Source organism: Somniosus microcephalus, chromosome 4 (assembly GCF_052327205.1).
Source record: "Somniosus microcephalus isolate GS21.2 chromosome 4, FLI_Smic_1.0, whole genome shotgun sequence".
In the NCBI taxonomy this organism is placed as follows: domain Eukaryota; kingdom Metazoa; phylum Chordata; class Chondrichthyes; order Squaliformes; family Somniosidae; genus Somniosus; species Somniosus microcephalus.
Genome location: NC_140990.1, coordinates 280,887,799 through 280,909,221, shown reverse-complemented (window position 1 = coordinate 280,909,221; position 21,423 = coordinate 280,887,799). Strand labels below are relative to the sequence as shown.

Genomic DNA, 21,423 nt, shown 5'->3' with positions numbered 1-21,423 from the left:
CTCCTGCTTTTGGTCGCTATTGGCCGGCAGTTAGGGGTAAGGTTCGCGAATAGCGAAGGCGGCTTTACCTTCAGGGTAGCCAGACCGCACACTGTGAGGGGCGGCTGGGACACACCGTAATTGAGCGTGATGCTTTGGTGGTAGCACTGGAAATCCAGGCCCAAGATCACGCTCGCACATAGATTCTTCATGATTAATACTTTAAAATTATCGTATACAGTTCCGTTAATGGACAATTGTGCCGTGCAGTAACCCATAATGGTCGATGTCTGGGTTTTATCAGCCATAGAGATGGTACCCCAAGTAGGGACCACCTTTAGGGAGAGTTGTTGTACCAGCTCAGGGTGGATAAAACTCTCCGTGCTTCCACTGTCAATTAAACATTTAACCCTGCACCCGTTTACCTCGATGTCCACCATTGATTTGGATAGCAGGTGCGGCCTGGTCTGGTCCACTGTGACCGATGCCACTGTAGGGCCCTGATTGAGACAAGATGGCGTCCATGCTGTCTGCTCACAAGATGGCGGACCCCACGAGGTCGGGCAAGATGGCGTCCAAGATGGCCGCTCCCACGGCGCGCACACGGCGGTGGCGGGTTTTCCGGCGGGGTTCCCTCTGCACACCTTCCCGAAGTGCCCCTTCTTACCGCACTTAAAGCAGGTGGTGCCTTTCACTGGGCACAGGTTTCTGGTGTGCTTCGGCTGCCGGCAGAAGTAGCAGTTGGGTCCCTGACGCGTCGCGGCTGTCGTAAGGCTTCTGGGGGGAGAGCGGGGCCCCGACGGTGTCGGGCTGCTGGGCGGGGAAGATGCCTTCCAAGATGGCGGCGCCCTTGGTGCGCACGTGGCGGCGTGGACGGCGCGGGCTGAAGAGTAGGCGTCCGAGTTTCTCTGGGCCACATCCAGGGATCGTGCTGTGTCCGCAGCCTGTTTCAGGTCCAATCCCGTTTTTTCCAGCAGTCTCTGCCGGATGTAAGTGGAGCTGAGGCCTGTGATAAAGGCATCGCGAACAAGCTCGGCTTTTACATCTTGGCACTTGCAGTCTTTGCCAAGCATTTTCAGGGTGCCTAGGAACTCCTCCACCGATTCCCCAGGTCGCTGTGCGCGAGTAGCGAGCAGATGCCTAGCATACACCTCATTCGTAGGCTGCTGGTAATGCGCCTTTAAGATGTCGCAGGCGGCCGGGTACGTGTCGGCGTCTTGGATGAGGGGGTAAACCCGGTGGCTTACCCAATTCCGCAGAACTCCGAGTTTCATACTCGCAGCGTCCGTAGCATCTTTGACGGCTGCGGAATTGTCCAGGAAGAATTCCATACACATAAACCAGTGTCCGAAGCGTGCCGATGCGTCCGAAGCATGCTGGTCCAAATCCAAATGTTCGGGTTTCAAGAGTTGATCCATTGTGTTGAAAATTAAGTCAATAAAATTGATGTGCCTCAATAAATCCGAGACTCGATGTTAGCGAAACAAAACAAGGCTTTTATTGACTTAGAAGGTAACACACAGAGGAGAATGTATCTTCCATCCAGAGGTCTGCCGTACTGGATGTGCTGCAGGCTGGGCCAGCTTACATAGGAGCCAGGTATGGGCGGAGCCCTACACACAGTACAATACAATGGAAATGAAACTGAAACCAACCACAGTCACAGGCAGAGAAATACTGATGAGTGATGAATGGAATATTTCATCACAGCTGGTTAGAAGGAGACAAAGATGGAGTGAGCTGGCAAGACCAAAGGCCCTCCCTGTGTGTTGTCAGTTGTTTTCATAGCATCACAGTGATAGGGAGTGTGAGGGCTGCATAGTCGAATAGTTAGGTGAATGTGACCATAGAGAGAGAGGGAATGGGTAAGGGTGCATGGATGTCATTTTCAAGTGGGATGTGGAGGAAGAGATTGCTAAAGCTGAGTGCTGGTGAGGAGAGGCAATGGGGATCAGATTGAGGGTGATGGGAAATTCATACTCACTTTTCCAGTGCGCAGAAGGTCATGAAATCTCTTCCTGCACTGAAGCCAGGTTCTGCGGGTTACTGACTGAGTTGACCTCCTCTGCCACCTGGATCCACACAGCCTTGGTTTGCTGGGGAGGCTTCTTCCTCCCGGTAGAAGGAAAGAGCACCTCTTTATTGGCTCTTGCCCCCTCAACTAAAGCCTGCAGGGCAACGTCATCGAAGCGGGGTGCAGACCTTGGTCTCTGGCTGGCCATTCTTCCTGCAGGTGCCTCTCACTGCAAAGGCCAAAAGGTTGGCAGCCTGCAGAAAAAGCAAGGCTTGTTGCAGACCTGAAATGCAGCAGCAATGATGACGTCATCGGAGGCGATTTTCAGACTGGAAAAACTTAATGGCCATGGGTTCCCACACGTTGGAACTCAATTGCGCACTTAAGTTAAAATCACATCATTTTCCCACATCGATTGAGAATCGGGTGGATAACACGAAATGCGGATTACACGACCCCAGCCCGCCTCAGTATCAAAGTCCAGCCCAATAAGTGGGCAAAGCTATGGCAGATGAAATTCAATGTGGGAAAGCGTGAGGTCATCAACTTTCGATCTGAGAGAGACAAAGTGGAATATTTTCTTAATGGTGAGAGACTAGGGGCTCTAGAGGAACAAAGTGTCCATGTACAGAAATCACTAAAAGCTAGTGCACAGTTATAAAAAGTTATCGAAAAGACTAATGGAATGTTGGCCTTTATCTCAAGGACATTGGAATACAAAAGTGTTGATGTGATGCCTCAGTTATACAGGGCCTTGGTCAGATCCTATCTGGAGTACGGTGTTCAGATTTTGGATACCAATATCTCAGGGAAAATAAATTGGCCTTCAAAGGGGTACAATGCAGATTCACCAAATTGATACCAGGGCTTAAAGGGTTAAGTTATGAGGCAGATTGCTTAAACTTGACTTGTATTCTCTTGAGTTTAGAAGTTTGAGGGGTGATCTAATTAAGGTGTTTAAAATTATAAAGGATTTGATAGGGTAGATACAGAGAAACTATGGTCCAGAAATTGAGCTATTTACCGCCACCTGTTTGTGCTGGAATCCCAGTGAAAAATGGGGGCCGCCACCCTAACACCCTTCTCTGGCACGGGACTCGCCAGGTGCCAATTTTGGTGAGGGCGTTAGTGTGCCATGCAATGCCGACTTAAGTTCAGGCTCTGCAAACTTCGAGTTTGGCGCTGGGTCCAACGCTCCCTCTAAAAAGTGAGCATACAGCAGACTGACAGAGACGCAGTCAGCACTTCTTAAAGGGACACATCTTTCATGTAAGTTTGCATTTAAAATAAAAACAGAAAATGCTGGAAATATTCAGCAGGTCAGGCAACACCTGTGGAGAGAGAAACAGAGTTAACATTTCAGGTTGATGACCTTTCGTTTGCATTTAAGCTTTTGGACTGGATTTTTTTATTTTATCGAAGTAGTGGCTTGGTGCAACACATGTTAAAAGGTTTTTAAATGTGCAGGGAGTACAAAGTGAGGCTAGTGGTGCAGTTGGTAGGAGACGGCTTTTGAAGATGCATTCACTGACCTTGACCAGTGGTCTGAGGTCATGAAGCTTCTTTGGGCACTGCAGCCAGGTCATATGGGCAAAACTGCTGGCAGTGACGGCCTCGGTGATCTGGTCCCACATCCTTCTTTCTGGCCCCTGTGGGTAGAGGACCTCTCTTGCAGTGTTGACCCCCTGCACAAAGCTGTAGTGCTGCGTGCGAGACCCTGGTTGCCTCTTCCCTGGCTTGCTGAGCCATTTGTGTTGGTGGTGAAGTACATTTCCCATTTTTTTAGGTGCTGAAGGCAATTCAGCTTTAAGAGCTGAAAACTCCCATTTGCAAATTCTTTTTAATGTTATTTTTTTCAGAAGGCAGTAGAGCTGTAAGGGCTAAAAACTGCCTATTGTTACATGATTTTTATTTTTTTCATTTCATAAGGCAGTTCCCCTTTAAGGGACCAAACTGCTTTCTGAAATGACAGCTATGCTTTAAGAGAAGGCTGTTCTTGCTGCAATGACGCTATGGTCACGGTACATTGGGGCGTCCTGCCGGGACTAACGCCACCAGAACGGCGTTGCACAGTGAGTTTAGCACTGGGGTAATACTAATTAGTCACCAGCGCCAATTTACCGGTCCTGCCAGCACCATCATTTTTGGCGTCCATTAACACCAGTCCACGGTGACACCGGCAGGTTTTTTACCGATATCGAATTTCTAGGCCAATTCCTCTAGTGGGGGAATTTAGAGCTAGAGTGCTTCATCTTAAAATGAGAGGTAGGCTATTTAGGGGTAAAATCAGGAAGAACTTTTTCACACAAAGGGTAGTGGAAATCTGGAACTCTGTCCCCCAAATGTCTGTGGATACAAAGTTAATTGAAATTTTCAAGACTGAGATCAATAGTTTTTTGTTCGTAAGGGTATCAAGGGATATGGAGCTAAGGCGGGTAAATGGAGTTGAGGTACAGATCAGACTCTACTTCTTCTTAGGCAGTCCCTCGGAACCGAGGATGACTTGCTTCCACACTAAAAATGAGTTCTCAGGTGACTGATGAGTCCAATGCAGGACCTACAGTCTCTTGTCACAGGTGGGGCAGACGGTGGTTGAAGGGGCGGGTGGGTGGGGTGCTTAGGTTGATGTGCGCACCTTCCGCTGTTTACGCTTGGCTTCCACATGCTCCCAGCGAAGAGACTCGAGGTGTTTGGTGCCTTCCCGGATGCTTCTCCTCCACTTTGAGCAGTCTTGGGCCAGGGATTCCCAGGTGTCGGAGGGGATGTTGCACTTTTTCAAGGAGGCTTTGAGGGTGTCCTTGAAGCGTTTCCTCTGCCCACCTGGGGCTCTCCTGCCTTGTCGGAGCTCCGAGTAGAGCGCTTGTTTTGGGAGTCTCGTATCAGGCATGCGGACGATGTGGCCTGTCCATCGGAGCTGATCGAGCGTGGTCAAAGCTTCGATGCTGGGGATGTTGGCCTGAGCAAGAATACTGACATTGGTGCGCCTATCCTGCCAATGGATTTGCAGGATCTTGCGGAGGCAGCGTTGGTGGTACCTCTCCAGTGCTTTGAGGTGCCTGCTGTACATGGTCCATGTCTCTGAAGCATACAGGAGGGCGGGTATCACTACTGTTCTGTAGACCATAAGCTTGGTGCCGGGTTTGAGGTCCTGGTCTTCAAACACTCTCTTCCTCAGGTGACCGAAGGCTGCACTGGCAAACTGAAGGCGGTGTTGGACTTCGTCATCGACATCTGCCCTTGTTGACAGTAGGCTTCCGAGTTATGGAAAGTAGTCCACGTTGCCCAAGGCCTCGTCGTGCATTTTCATAATCGGGGGGCAGTACTGTGTGGCGATGGCAGGTTGGTAGAGGACCTTTGTCTTACGGATGTTTATTGTAAGGCCCATGCTCTCCTACGCTTTGGTGAAGGTGTCGATGATGGTTTGGAGTTCGACCTCCGAGTGTGCGCAGACGCAAGCGTCGTCTGCATACTGTAATTCAATAACAGAGGATGGGATAACCTTGGATCTGGACTGGAGGCGACGAAGGTTGAACAGTTTCCCGTTTGTTCTGTAGATTAGCTCCACTCCAGCAGGGAGCTTACTGAGGGTGAGATACAGCATTGCAGCAAGGAAGATCGAGAAGAGCGTTGGTGCGATGACACAGCCTTGCTTGACCCTGGTCCGTACGTGAATTGGGACTGTGGTGGATCCGTTGGTCAGGATCACGGCTTGCTTGTCGTCGTGAAGCAGACGGAGGATGGTGACAAACCTTTGAGGGTAGCTGAATTTGAGGAGGGCACTCCATAATCCCTCACAGTTGACAGTGTCGAAGGCCTTTGTGAGGTCAAAGAAGGCCATGTACCATGTTGGTGCTGTTCCCTGCATTTCTCTTGTATTTGATGCGCGATGAAGATCATGTCCATTGTGCCCCTTAGTGGGCGGAATCCGCATTGCGACTCTGGGAGGAGCTCTTCAGCCACTGGGAGAAGGCGATTGAGGAGGATTCTTGCAATGACTTTCCCTGTGGCAGACAGCAGGGAAACTCCTCTGTAATTACCACAATTGGACTTGTCACCTTTCTTGAAGATGGTCACGATTATGGCGTCTCTGAGCTCCCCTGGCATGCTCTCCGCCTTCCAAATAAGAGAAATCAGCTCATGCATTTGCGCCAATAGTGCTTCTCCACCATGCTTTATTGCCTCGGCGGGGATTCCATCTGCTCCTGAGGCCTTGTTGTTCTTCAGTTGTCGGATGGCCTTTTCAACCTCATGCCGGTCTGGGGTTGTGCTGAGGTGGTAATGGGTAGCATGCTGCGGGATGGAGTTGAGGACACTCGCGTCGAAGACAGAATCTCGGTTAAGGAGATCTTTGAAGTGCTCCTTCCAGCGGGCACTGGCTGCCTCTCTGTCCTTGATGAGTACCTCTCCATTCTTGGCCCGCAGTGGGGTAGGACCTTGGGTGCTTGGGCCGTAGGTGGTCTTGACTGCGCTAAAGAATCCACACACGTCATGGTTGTCGGCTAGCTGCTGGATCTCCTGCACTTTCTCGACCCACCACCGGTTCTTTAGGTCGTGAGTTTTTTGTTGGACCTCGGCCTTCAGCTTTTGTAGAACTGCTTTCTTGCTCATGAGTTTTGTTGCTGTTTCCAGATCGGGAATGCCTTACACTTCCGGCTTATTAGCTCCTGGATCTCCTGGTCCTTCTCGTCGAACCAGTCTTGGTGTTTCCTGGTCGAGTGACTGAGCGTCTCTTCACAGGTGCTGATTATGGAGGCCTTGAGTGCAGACCAGGCGCTGTGGACACTCGGGGCTGGATTTTCATTCAGAAGTCAGGAAGGGGGCGGGACCAGAACGTTCAGTTTGTAGTCCCGCCTCCATCGAGATGCAGCCAATCCACGCGATTTTAACTTGATTGACCTTGTTGAGCCCGCCCAGCGGGCTCAGCAGGCCAATTAAGGGCCACCCGGCAACAGGTGACGTCACAGACTGAAATTTCATCTGTCAAGACGTGTTGACAGATGAAATATCAGTGTTTCACAGCTGTTTGAAGCTGTCAAACACTGACAGTCTTACTTCTAACATGAGTCCTTCTACGCAGACACAGTTAGAAATCTCACCGGCACTGAAAGCTGCAGGCTGTCACTTTTGACAGATCGCAGCCATTCTGCTTTCTGTGCCGGCTGAATGATGGACTCCCGAAACCTAGAGGAACAAAGGCTGTAAAGGTAAGTACAGGTAATTTAAACTTCTTTACACACTTTAGACACACCAAACACACTTACCTTTGCACTCATGCACCCATCACTCACCTGAACACTGACATCTCGACCCCTCCAAGTCCTTCAACCCGACGGCCCGACTCCTCTAACTTGGCGTGGTTTGGAGCCATCGGGAATCCCACATGACAACCTTCAAAATAGGGATTAGGCTAAAAACTGCCTGTTAACTACCTGTTAACAGGCAGTTAATTGGCACTAATCCCTTCCCGCCTCGCGTCGACGGGTCCCAGTGCGGGGCGGGTACCCGTCTCCTTTGAAACTTACATGGAGGCGGGTTTTGGGCGGGATGGTGTCGGGACCCCCGAATTCAGAAATTTGACCCCCCGCACACCTCCAATCCCGACTCCACGGCACACTGAAAATCGACTCCTCTGTGTCTCTGAATCACTGGGAGTCGTCAGGTTGGTTGTGAGGCGCAGGCTGAATAGGGGTTTCTTAGCAGGGTCTTTGAGTGCTCCAGCGTTGATTTTCCTGCGGCATTGTTTCTGTTGCCGCCGCTGTTTTGGGGCTACATTGATGGAGATGACAGAGCGGATTAGACGGTGGTCTGTCCAGCAGTCATCCGCTCCTGTCATGGCACGGGTGATGCAGACGACCTTGTGGTCCCTCGCTCGGACGATGACATAGTCCAGCAGATGCCAGTGCTTGGAGCAAGGGTGTTGCCATGAAGCCTTGTACTTGTCTCTTTGACAGAACAAGTACATGTTCTAAGCATTTCGTCAGGAAGAGGGCACCGTTGGAGTTGACTTTCCCTACCCCCTCTCTGCCAATCACACCTCCCCAGAGGTCTGTGTCCTTTCCAACTCTGGCGTTAAAGTCACCAAGGAGGATCAGCTTGTCGCCCGTTGAGACTCGGGACAGGGAATGTTCGAGGCTGGAGTAGAATTCCTCTTTGGTCTCGTCTGTGGCTTCCATTGTTGGGGCGTATGCACTGATGACCCGGGTGCACTGGTTCCGGGCTAGGGTGAGCCGTAGAGTCATGAGGCGTTCATTTATTCCACAAGGGGGGGTCTCTGAGACGTTCAACTAGCTAATTTTTTATGGCGAAGCCTACCCCATGGAGGTGCTGTTCTTCTTCAGGTTTGCCTTTCCAGAAGAAGGTGTAACCACCGCCTTGCTGCTTGAGCTGGCCTTCCCCTGCCCGCCGGGTCTCACTTAGCGCGGCGATGTCTATGTCGAAACGGCTGAGCTCCCGGGCAACGATAGCAGTACAGTGTTCCAGTCTGTCACTGTTGGGGTTGTCCATGAGGGTCCTGACGTTCCAGGTCCCAAACTTCATTTTAAAGGGTGGAAGATGCCTGTGCGTGAATTCTTTTATCGTGGGGTGGCTGTTGCACACCAGCTACCACACGGGCTTGACAGAGCAAGGTCTTGGTCCAATGGCAAGGGGAGCCAAGACGATTGGAGACCAGGCTCTGCTACATCGGCCTAGCACACACACACAAACATACTCGGACTGTCCTCCTCCCTCCTTCCCGCAGGTCCTCTCTGCCTGGGTTTCATAGGATGCAGTGTGATCCTCCCGACCTCGCTGCACCTTTCCTGGGCCCCGACCCTGCTGGTGGTCCACGCTGCGCCACTCCTGGGCATCGACCACACTGCTGGGCTCGTCCTCGGTCCTGGGCCCTGTCCTCGCCTCTGGGCCTCGTCCTCGCTCCCGAGTCCCGACCCCGCTCCTGGGCCTCGTCCTCGCCCCTGGGTCATAACCTCGCTGCTCCTCCCGTCCCTGCACCTGGGGGCCTCGACCTCATTCCTGGGCCTCATCCTCGCTCCTGGGCCCCAACCTCACTGCTCCTCCCGCCCCTGCTCCTGGGCCTCGTCCTCACTCCTGGGTCCCGGCCTTGTTGCTCCTCCCGTCCCTGTTCCTGGTCCTGGTCCTCGCTCCCGGGTCCCGACCTCGCTCCTGGGCCTCGTGCTCGCTCCTGGGCCTTGTGCTCGCTCCTGGACCTCGTCCTCGCTTCTGGGTCCCGACCTTGTTGTTCCTCACGTCCCTGTTCCTGGTCCTCGTCCTCGCTCCTGGGCCTCATCCTCGCTCCTGGGTCCCGACCTTGCTGCTCCTCACGTCCCTGCTCCTGGGCCTCATCCTCGCTCCTGGGCCTCGTCCTCGCTCCTGGGCCTCATACATAAGAACATAAGAAATAGGAGCAGGAGTAGGCCAATCGGCCCCTCGAGCCTGCTCCGCCATTTAATAAGATCATGGCTGATCTGATCCTAACCGCCAATCTACTATCACAGAACCATCTCCTGAATCTAACAGAATTAGACACGCGAAATAGGAGCAGGATCGGGCTACACGGCCCCTGGGCCCGCTCCGCTACCCACAGGGCCATGTCCGATCCGAACCTAGACTCATGTCCAAATTCCTGCCCGCTCCCCGTAACCCTTAATTCCCTTTACTTCTAGGAAACTGTCTATTTCTGTTTTAAATTTATGTAATGATGTAGCTTCTACAGCTTTTTGGGGCAGCATATTCCATGGACCTACCACCCTCTGAGTGAAGTAGTTCCTCCTCATCTCAGTTTTGAAAGAGCAGCCCCTTATTCTAAGACTATGCCCCCTAGTTCTAGTTTCACCCATCATCGGGAACATCCTCCCCGCATCCACCCGATCCAACCCCTTCACAATCTTATATGTTTCAATAAGATTGCCTCTCATTCTTCTGAACTCCAATGAGTAGAGTCCCAATCTACTCAACCGCTCCTCATATGTCCATCCCCTCATCCCCGGGATTAACCGAGTGAACCTTCTTTGTACTGACTCGAGAGCAAGTATGTCTTTTCTTAAGTATGGACACCTAAACTGTATGCAGTATTCCAGGTGCGGTCTCACCAATACCTTGTACAACTGAAGCAATACCTCCCTATTTTTATATTCTATCCCCCTAGCAATGAAAGCCAACATTCCATTGGCCTTCTTAATCACTTGCTGCACCTGCATACTAACCTTTTGAGTTTCGCGCACCAGGACCCCCAGATCCCTTTGTACTTCAGTACTTTCCAGTTTCTTGCCATTAAGATAATAACTTGCTCTACGATTTTTCCTGCCAAAGTGCATAACCTCACACTTTCCAGAATTGTATTCCATCTGCCAAATCTCTGCCCACTTACTTAGCCTGTCTATGTCCCCTTGCAGATTTGTTATGTCCTCCTCACTTACTACTTTCCCTCCCATCTTAGTATCATCTGCAAACTTTGATATGTTACACTCGGTCCCCTCCTCCAAATCGTTAATATAGATTGTAAAGAGTTGGGGACCCAGCACTGACCCCTGTGGAACACCACTAGTTACTGATTGCCAGTCCAAGAATGAACCATTTATCCCAACTCTCTGCCTTCTGTTAGATAGCCAATCCTCTATCCATGCCAGAATATTACCCCCAATCCCGTGATTTTTTATCTTAAGCAATAATATTTTGTGTGGCACCTTGTCAAATGCCTCGCTCCTGGGTCCCGGCCTCGCTCCTGGGCCTCGTCCTCACTCCTGGGCCTCGTCCTCGCTCCTGGGTCCCGGCCTTGCTGCTCCTCACGTCCCTGTTCCTGGGCCTCATCCTCGCTCCTGGGTCCCGACCTTGCTGCTCCTCACGTCCCTGTTCCTGGGCCTCATCCTCGCTCCTAGGTCCCGGCCTCACTCCTGGGCCTCGTCTTCGCTCCTGGGCCTCGTCCTCACTCCTGGGTCCCGACCTTGCTGTTCCTCACGTCCCTGTTCCTGGGCCTCATCCTCGCTCCTGGGTCCCGGCCTCGCTCCTGGGCCTCGTCCTCGCTCCTGGGCCTCGTTCTCACTCCTGGGTCCCGGCCTTGCTGCTCTTCCTGTCCTTGCTCCTGGGCCTTGTCCTCGCTCCTGGGTCCCGGCCTCGCTCCTGGGCCTTGTCCTCACTCCTGGGTCCCGGCTTTGCTGCTCCTCCCGTCCCTGCTCCTGAGCCTCGGCCTTGCTCCTGGACCTTGTCCTCACTCCTGGGCCTCGTCCTCGCTGCTCCTCACGTCCCTGTTCCTGGGCCTCGTCCTCGCTCCTGGGTCCCAACCTCGCTGCTCCTCCCGTCCCTGCTCCTGGGCCTCGACCTTGATCCTGGGCCTCGTCCTCGCTCCTGGGTCCTGACCTCGCTGCTCCTCACGTCCCTGTTCCTGGGCCTCGTCCTCGCTCCTGGGTCCCAGCCTCGCTGCTCCTCGGTCCCAGCCTCGCTGCTCCTCCCGTCCCTGCTCCTGGGCCTCGACCTTGATCCTGGGCCTCGTCCTCGTTCCTGGGCCTCATCCTCGCTCCTGGGTCCCGGCCTCGCTAGCTAGGGCAGACTAGCTAAAAGAGCATGCTGGGCTGAATACATCAACATTTTTGTTCAAGGGTGCAATAGGTAACAAAGGTTCTCATGATTATCCTGGATTACGTGGACCTCTTAGCTGTAGTTCCTCAGGCTCTTATCTGATGTCACTTTTTCAGCTGTAGAATTTTTTTTCAGATTCTTCCCTGTGTCACAAACAAGCCTCTGCTCTCCGCCGCTCCTCCCGCCCTTTATGGCCTCTGCTCTCCGCCGCTCCTCCCGCCCTTTATGGCCTCTGCTCTCCACCGCTTCTCCCGCCCTTTATGGCCTCTGCTCTCCACCGCTTCTCCCGCCCTTTAATCAGACATGAACTAATTGACTGGCTGAACAGGCTCGAGGGGGTGAATGGCGTACTCCTGCCTCTATGTTCCTGAAATCACTGCATATGTACCTTTTGTATATATACTTCAAATATTTTAGTGTCCCAATTGTTGTATCCGTGTGTTAATGGAGACACGGAATGCAGGAGTTGGTTTAACAGGTGTTTACTGAACAAAGTCTGGAGGTGAACTAAAAGATACAAAACACTATACAAGCTTATATAGCCCGAGTGGCCACTACCAGCATTACAGTACACAGGGGCTCTTAAAGGCACATACACCACAATTCCTCCCCTTTTAGACAACCAGTACATAACATTTTAAGTAATTATTAATTAACATGTTTACAAGAACAATAATCTACACATTTGCTGCAGTTAATCAATTATAAGTCAGTCTCTCTGGAGGCTTCCTGACTCGGTCCGGATAACGCCTCGGTGGTGTAGTAGTTTTCGGTGGTGTCGTAGGTTCTTTTGGCAAGGTCGATTCGACTTGAATGCCAGTGTCGGGTTCATCTGGTTCCAGTATCACCGGATCGGAGGTAGATACTATGGGTATCTCTGCTTCATCATTAGGCGTATAGAGTTGTGGTGTAGGTTGTCCCTTTTCGGATGACTCTATGATCTGGTCAGCATGGCGCCTTATTATGCTTTCTCCAATGTCCACGGTATACATCAGCGGTCCTAGTCGTGTGCAAATAGTTCCAGGCTGCCATTTCTCGGTACGGTAGTCCTGGGCCAAAACTTGTTGACCTATCTGGAAGGTTCTAGTTGGCCTTTCATTCATGCCTTGAAATTGCCGGTTCTCTACGTCCCTTCTGATGTTTGGCTTGATCAAATCCAGCCGGCATCTTAGTCTTCTATTGAAAAACATCATGGCGGGAGTTTGGTTTGTAACCACATGTGTTGCATTCCTGTATGCAAACAAGAAGTTATCTACCTTATGCTGTAGATTTATGTCTTCATTACCCATGGCCTTGATGGCCTTCTTGAAGGTCTGGACAAACCTTTCAGCCAATCCATTGGTGGCGGGATGGTATAGGGCGGACGTGTAGTGCTTAACCCCATTGTTTTTTAAAAACTTCCTGAATTCTTCGGACACAAATTGCGGTCCATTATCAGAACAGATCTGTTCAGGCAGCCCATTCCTGGCAAATATGGTCCTTAATACTGTGATGGTTTTTTCCGTGGTGGTGGAGGACATCTTTATTACCTCCGGCCACTTGGAGTGTGCATCAACCGCGATTAAGAACATTGAGTCCATAAATGGACCAGCAAAGTCGATGTGTACCCTTTGCCATGGAGATGAGGGCCACTCCCATGGATGTAGAGGGGCTTGTGGTGGGGCGTTTTGGACCTTCTGGCATCCTAGACAGCCCTTGGTCATTTCTTCGATGTCTCCATCGATACCTGGCCACCACACAAACGCTCTGGCTAGGTTCTTCATTTTCACTCCACCCAGATGCCGCTCGTGAAGCTCCTTTAGCACTTTATCCTGGAGTTTGGGTGGAATCACCACTCTGGATCCACACATCAAGGTTCCTCGGCACACTGACAGCTGTTCTCTTCTTTGCGAGAATGCTGGCAACAGTGGTTCGCCATGTGCTGGCCATCCCTTCACCGTTAAATCGTAGACTCGTGAGAGAGTCGGGTCATTTCTCGTTTCCTTTTCAATGGTAGAATTTGTTACTGGTAGACATTCCACTATGGTTGAGTGGAACATCTCCACTGGGTCCACTGTAGGTGCCTCTTCTACCGTTGGCAACGGTAGACGCGATAAACCGTCAGCATTTCCATGCTGTTTTGATCCTTTGTATTCTATGTCATATTGGTGTGCCCCTAGGAAAAGGGACCACCTCTGTAGCCTTTGCGCTGTCATAATGGGAACGCCCTTTTTAGGGTTGAATATGGAGACGAGGGGTTGATGGTCAGTCAACAAGGTAAATTTTTGTCCGTGTAGGTAATGGTTGAATTTCTTCACTCCCCATACCAGGCTGAGTGCTTCCCTGTCGATCTGGGCATAGTTACGCTCAGCTGAGTTCAATGAGCGTGACACAAAAGCTATCGGCCGCTCCGAGCCATCAGGGAATCTATGCAATAATACCGCTCCTACGCCGTAAGGGGATGCATCGCACGCCAGTCTGATTGGCAGTGATGGGTTGTAATGAGCCAAAACTTCCTTGGACGTGATTAAGCCTTTGCATTTATGGAAGGCACGTTTACAGTCTTCGCTCCATTTCCAATTTACTCCCGTTTGTAGCTGTTCGTTAAGAGGGTGCAGAACAGTTGACAAGTTCAGTAAAAATTTATGATAGTTATTTATCAATCCCAGGAACGACCTTAATTGTGAGACATTTTCAGGTGCTGGGGCTTTTATGACCGCTTCAATTTTTTCAGGTGACTTATGCAACCCTTCTTCGTTAATTATGTGGCCACAATATGATATTTGTTTCTGGAAAAATTCGCACTTGGGGCGATTTGCTCGTAGGCCCCGTTCTCTCAGCCTAGTGAGCACCTGCTCCAAATTGGCAAGGTGCTCGTTGTCGTTTTCTCCTGTTACAAGGATGTCGTCTAGGTAGCATTGAGTCCCCGGAATCCCTTGCAGGACTTGCTCCATAGCTCTTTGCCAGATAGCTGGAGCTGATGCTACTCCGAAAACCAGTCGATTGTACTGGTACAGGCCTTTGTGTGTGTTTATCGTGAGGTACTTTTTAGAGGCCTCCTCAACCTCCATCTGTAGATATGCCTGTGCCAAGTCAATTTTGGTGAAACGTTTCCCTCCGGATAGTGAGGCGAAAATATCTTCTATCCTCGGAAGAGGATACTGTACCGTGTGAAGGACTGGGTTTACAGTCACCTTGAAGTCCCCACAGATGGGAATTTTTCTCTGTTCTTCAGCTTTATCATTATTCAACGTTTTCTTCATGACCGGGACGATGGGTGTTGCCCACTCGCTCCAATCTATCTTGGATAACACGCCTGCCTTTTCCAAATTCTCCAGCTCTGCCTCGACTGCTGAACGAATTGCGTATGACACCGGCCTTGCCTTAAAAAACTTGGGAATTGCCGCATCTTCCACTTTTATTGAGGCGGTGACGCCTTTCAAGGTTCCTAGTTCCTGTTGAAACACTTCTTTGGCGTTGGCCAAGATGTTTTTTAATTGTTCAGGTATAACGTCGTCATCATTTTTTTTCTTACTGGTCACCGTCAGTGCCTGAATGGAGTGCCTTCCATTCACGTCCCAACAGCGGTGGACCACCATCTTGCAGAACGTATAAATACAACTTCTGTATTTCCTTGCCGTTGTATACAACAGGCACCCTTATTTTCCCTCTGGGGTATACTTTCTGCCCCGTATATGTTTTCAAGATAATGGATGTGTCTTTCAAAGGTATATGCGGAAATAGCCGCTCGTAATCCCATCGACTTATGACGGTCAGAGCTGATCCTGTATCTAGCTCCGTTTTAACTGGGAACCCCGCTATCGTGAGGGTAACCCAAATGGTCTGGTAATCTTCTTTGGCAATTACATTATGTAATTTGAGACAGCTTAGTCTCTTGTTTCCGGAGTCGCTATCGCTCTTCTGGTCTTCGGAGCTACTGTCCGTCATCATTTGTACCTTTCTGTACTTTTCCTTATTGATTTTTTTTCTGTCAGTGGATTTTTTGTTTCCAGATCGGCATACACGTGCAATGTGTCCCATCTTTCCGCATTGCCTGCATGCTTTGTCCTTGAACCAGCAGTCCCTCTGGTCATGGGTGGATCTGCCGCAGCGATAACATCTCTCAAAACCCTGTGTCATTCCATGGGTGCCGAAGTCCTGTGGCTTTTGCTGTATCTCTGCAGCTCCTCTTGCTGCTGCTTCGTATGATACAGCCACACTGAAAGCCTTGTCCAGTGTTAAATCTTTCTCAGAAAGTAGCCTTTTCTGTGTTCCTTCACTTAGGAGACCGCAGACGAATTTGTCTTGAAGAGAATCTACCAGTCCTGCCCCGAATTGGCAGTGCTTTGACAGCTTTCTTAATTCGGTGAGGTAATCAGCGTTACTTTCATTCTTGTGCTGATTCCTCCTGAAGAATTTGAATCGTTCCGCTATCAGCAGCGGTGTTGGGTTTAAGTGCTCCTGTAGGGTATCAACAATCTCTTTAAAATTCTTGTCCATCGGTTTGGCTGGAGTGATTAAGTTTCGTAACAGCCCGTATGTCCTTGCGCCCATGAGATTTAGAAGTACCGATGCCTTTTTATCATCCTCTATTTCATTCGCTGTGCAATATACCTCCACTCTTTCCACATATGTGGTCCAATCCTCTACATCACTATCGAAAGCAGTAATATTGCTAGTCTTAGGCATCCTGAAAAAAAATGGCGCCTCCCGCGCTTTTCTTTCTTCCCTGCCGAGAAAAAATGGCACCTCCCGCGCTTTCCCGCCGCTGCCGCTGCTGACAACGCTGTTCTCCGCGGTTTTTATTTATACAGATATAGTTGGAGACTCATTCCCGCCGGACTCTCTGGGACTTTTCCCTCCCTCTGCTTGGTCCGAACGCCAACCTGCTTTGCAGCGCTGGCCGTCTCCCGAGTGCTCCACCCTCCGTCTCTGTTTGCCTCCGCCTTCGCTGCTTGGCCCCGCTGCAGAGCCAGCCGATCGAGCCCCAGCCCGCCACCCAGGAAGGATTGTTGCAGTACCTGCCACCAGCCCGGCTAGCTGGTGAAACCACAGTTTTTTCTTTTTTTTTTCTTCGACCTTCGTCTGAGGAATCGATTTCCTTGAGGTGCTGCCGAATTGCAGGTAAGTCCGTTTCCAATTCGTCGCCACTGTTGTATCCGTGTGTTAATGGAGACACGGAATGCAGGAGTTGTTTTAACAGGTGTTTACTGAACAAAGTCTGGAGGTGAACTAAAAGATACAAGACACTATACAGGCTTATATAGCCCGAGTGGCCACTACTGGTATTACAGTACACAGGGGCTCTTAAAGGCACATACACCACACCAATAAAACATTTGTTAACCATTGCCACCATTTTTCTGTTAGTAATCGATCTATATGGACCTATTCACAATAGCAGTTTATTACAGTTGTTCTAAATGGCTTGCACTGCACGACCACTAAACATTGAGGAAGACACTGCACAATGAATAGTCTTACTTCTGTAGGCAGCTTGGTGGAATAACATATTTTTGTATTCATGCTTTATAGTCACAATTCCCTACTTCCTACATTGCAACGGTGACTACACTTCAGAAGTACTTAATTGGCTGTAAAGTGCTTTGGGATGTCCTGTAGTTGTGAAAGGTGCTATATAAATGCAAGTTCTTTCTTTCTTTTACTTAATTTTGCTTTCTATGGGATTGTCAACCAAAGATAAAATGACTTCCCAGACTGAGGGATGGAAAATCAGTGGGTGAGTCAAGCATGGTTGTTTTAGGAGAATGTACAGATAGTTGTCTAAGAGCACTATGGGCAGAGCTCAAAGCATGTCTACTTGCTCCCTCAGTTGAGAATGAAGGTTAGTGTGGAGGTTAAAAAAGGAAAAAAGTAACGTGGAATATTTGTTTTATTTATCATATAGTTTTAATTAATATTAGTTATATTTAATTTCACTTCTATGTAGTAATTATTTATATTTTCTGAAAATGTTTTGCAAAAATAGTGAATCATGTAATTGCAGAAAATTATCTTAATCATCATCTTCAATGTTAATTACACTAAAATTATGAAAAGAAGCTCAAATAAGATTATGGTGTATAAATTAAATTTCACAAAGAGTCAATTTGATTACGGATATCAGCACTGAAAGTGGCTAACTTATAAATATATTATCTGACATTTTGTTTTATGCCTTATAGTTTCCAAGCTGTGCACCAAATTTTGACCCTTATTCAAATGATCCCTGGGAAATTCGTCATAGGGCTCTCGATCACTTTCAGCAGGCTGCACGAAAGGTACAAAATCATATCCAAATACAGCAATTAATAAATTCTGTAATAGCTTTTCTCACAAAATAGAAAAGCGATGTTCTAACTGAAAGGTATTAATGAATTATATTGTAGTTTTTTCTTATTATTTTTACTATTACTGGCTCACTTTATGGCCACAGCTGGGCAATTGTAATTATGCAGGAGCTCCGAGGACATCAAAGCTTCTAGTAATTGCAAGGATAGCTTTAATTGTTGCTTAAAAAACCACAATTGATCCTATTTGAACCAGACAGCAGTATCTGTCGACACAGGAAGGTAGATTTCCCAACTGAGGCGCTGGTTGAGCAATCACCCCACCTATTAGTGTACTGACCCCACCTATTAGTGTACTGGCCCCATCTGGTCTTGTGAAGTCATTCATTTACATAATATGGGTGATTTTGCGGCCCATGTTGGGCTTCAAGTTCGGAGCTCACTGGAGAGGTGGAAATCAAGTGATTTTTTTCCACCTTTAAAGGGCTGCTTGTGAGGAGTGAAGGGTAAATTTAATAGGATGGAGTAAGTGGTCACATGTAAGTGGTCACATATGCAGGTAAAAATGTTGGTAACAATTACAAAGGCTACTAATATTTTAATGCATATTTCAGCCTTTGCAAAGGTTATTTGGGTAACAATAATGCCTGGAAAAATCCAGTTGCCTGCACAATAAATTTAGAAGCAGGAAAATGATGTGTGGTGCAACACTCCAACCACCTGTTTTAATGGCTGGTGAAATGGAGGTAGTGCAAAATGAGGTGGGAGCAGGAAGAGTTACGCTGCTTTCCATTGCATGGCGCCCTCCCAAGCAGTTTTCCATTGGGAACCCCATATAACACGGTTTTTTGAGGGAAAAAGAGGGGGAGCAATATTAGGATGCTAGGCAGGTCAGACTATACCAGGGCAGACTACACCCACTTGCCAGTACCTCTATTCCTATTTACAAGCACAGGTGCACCTACTTGGCATGACCATGAAGAACTGTCTACACAGCTCTGGGTCAGCACAGCCAGAAGCAGAGCTGTGCCATCTGCTGTAAAGATACTTAGAGTTAACATGCACCATAGAGCTGACACTGCCAGTGGCAGAAATGTGTAGCTGCACCTTCAAATCCTCTTACTCTGCCTCAGTCCAGGCATACTGCACTTGTCTGATGAGGTGGGTGCCCTGGGGTGACAAGCAGGCCACTGTCCTTGCTACTGTCTCATTCTGCACCACCTCTGCTTTGCTAGCCATCAAAAAGAAGTTGAAGTACTGTGCCACTCTGTCACTTGACCACAGATGAGATTTCCTACCTCCACATTTATTGTGCCAGGCAATGCGTTTTTACTTTAAGTGACTTCATTCCTTTAAATGTACTCATCACCCCTTGCAAGCAGTGTTTTATCACACAACTTCCCATATGGTATATTCTATGTTATTGAAATTGTCCATGCAAAATAATCTGCTCCTATACCTAGAGGTTGATCAAGGAATAATATTGGGAGTGGTTGTGAGGATGAAGGGACATTTCTTGAAGATGAGGAATTTGAGGGGTGATCTGATTGAGATGTTTAAAATAAAAGGAATTTACAAAGTAGATAGGGAACAATTCTTCAGAATAGGGCACAGGTTCTAAGGTTAAAACTAAGTTGTTTAAAGAGAATCCAAGAAAAATTATTTCATGCAAAGATTTGACAATGTGGAATTTATTGTTCCAGAAGACCATTGATGCAGAATTAAATAAGGTCTGTCCAGTACTCTGTAACTGTAATATTACTTCCTTGCTTTTATATTCCATGCCTCTTGTGGTGAAGTCCAGTGTACCATTAGCCTTCTTGATTGCTTTTGGTATTTGCAAGCTAGCTTTTAATAACTTTCAACCCTGTAGCCCTAAATCCCTTAATTCATCTACATCCTAGTGTCTTTCGATTTAGACTATTCACATTTGCCATTCTTAAATCCAAAGTGTACTACCTACTTTATGTTGAACTGCATCTGCCATTGATCGATCCACTTGCTTAAATTATCTATGTCCTATCTAGCACTTCATTTCCACACCTAAAGTGTACTACCGCTGCCATAAATCAGCCTTATCCAGTTTATAATAGTAATCTAGCACCTATGGGTTGCTGTACAAAATAAACAAGTAAGCACAAGCTTAATTTCTATATAATGACTATGTGGTTACAACAAGGCACAATGAAATAGTCCTGTGAATGTAATACTTAATCTTTAATTATTGGACTTTGCAGCTGACACCAGTCACCTCTGGTTAGAGGATTCTTGCATGATATGATAGAGTACATTAAAGCACTCTCTTTGGTCCTAAGGGTCTCCATTAGAATGAAATATATTAAAATATTTTCACTTTTTTGTTTGCAGAGTGATGAATGATTTTGCACAATGATTCTCAAACTAGTTTGGATGGAGCCCCAATATCTCAAATGGTTTCTGGTTGTGTCCCACCAAAATGTTTTCATAACTTGTTGCAACCAGCCAGCTTTAGATACTGGTACTGATAAATCTGCAAACCTCTCCTCTAACTTTGTTTTTCATTCTCTCTCTCTATCTCTCCACTTTTTCTCTCCCCCACTTCTGTTGCGCTCCTCCTTCACTTTTGTTCCTTTCTTTTCTTCATTTCTTTCTCCTCCTCTACTGCCAGCTAGAGGACACTGCTGGCAATAGCTCTATTTCTTAAAGACCTGGGCCTAGAAATTCGGTGGGCTGCGCCACCAGTTAGCGCCTAAAGAGGGCACTCAGTGGCTTTAGCGCCACTGGCCATGCCTCCCACGATATTTAGCGGGGCGCTAATGGCGGCGTTAGCCTGTAGCGCTGCGCCACCACCGATGACGTCATCGGTGTGCGCAGCGCCCCGCTACCGCCCCGATTGCGATATTTGGTCGCGCCCGCCTCTGTAACGCCGATCGCAAATCGCGCCCGGTTCACGGGGCCTACCTGTGGCGGTAGTGGCGCAAATTAAGGTGGAGGTGCAGGGCGGCCATTTTTTTCGGTGGCCGCCTGCCAGCACCTCCGTCCCCGGCCTCCTGATCCCCCCCCCCCCGCTCCCGGGCAGTGGCGGCTGTGTCCCGAGAGCCCGGCACTTCTCCTCGGTGCCGGGCTCTTTTGCCGGCACTCGCGATCGGTCATCACGCTGGTGCAGGCCCCTCCCCCTTAAGAAGGGGAGGAAGGCCTGCAGTACCGCAGCGCGCCGTGCCGCAGCATGTGGCGCTGCGGCACGTTGCGCTGCGATATTCAGTTTGAGCGCCCCAAGAGGGATACGGGACACCTCGAGCAGCGCCCCGCGACCCTCTTGGGGCGCTCAAACTGAATTTCCGGCGGGCGCAACGGCTCCGTTCGCAGCGGTAATTCCGGCGCCCAGGCGAGCTTGGCGCCACCGAATTTCTAGGCCCTGGGGTATTATACTGCAGTGTTCTGCCTCACTTTAATCACTGGCCTACAACTCACCTGGAGATGCTTAATGCTCTACTAGGAGGAGCACATTGAGTACCCACTGATTCAATATATGATAAATACTCCACATATGTACTGACAATAATTAGCTTATGACTTCATTGTCTACTGAGTTAAGTAATCAGATCGCTCAGC

At 49.1% G+C, this 21,423-nt stretch overlaps 1 protein-coding gene across 2 annotated transcripts in view; it reads left to right on the top strand.

The window, feature by feature from the left end:
- cfap221 (cilia and flagella associated protein 221) overlaps positions 1-21,423 on the top strand; it is a 382,896-nt gene that overhangs the window by 203,971 nt on the left and 157,502 nt on the right. For both annotated transcript variants that reach the window (XM_085986538.1, XM_085986539.1), the window contains exon 13: positions 17,728-17,823. In XM_085986538.1, coding sequence (XP_085842664.1) covers positions 17,728-17,823 — 96 coding nt within the window. The remainder of the gene's footprint in view (positions 1-17,727; positions 17,824-21,423) is intronic.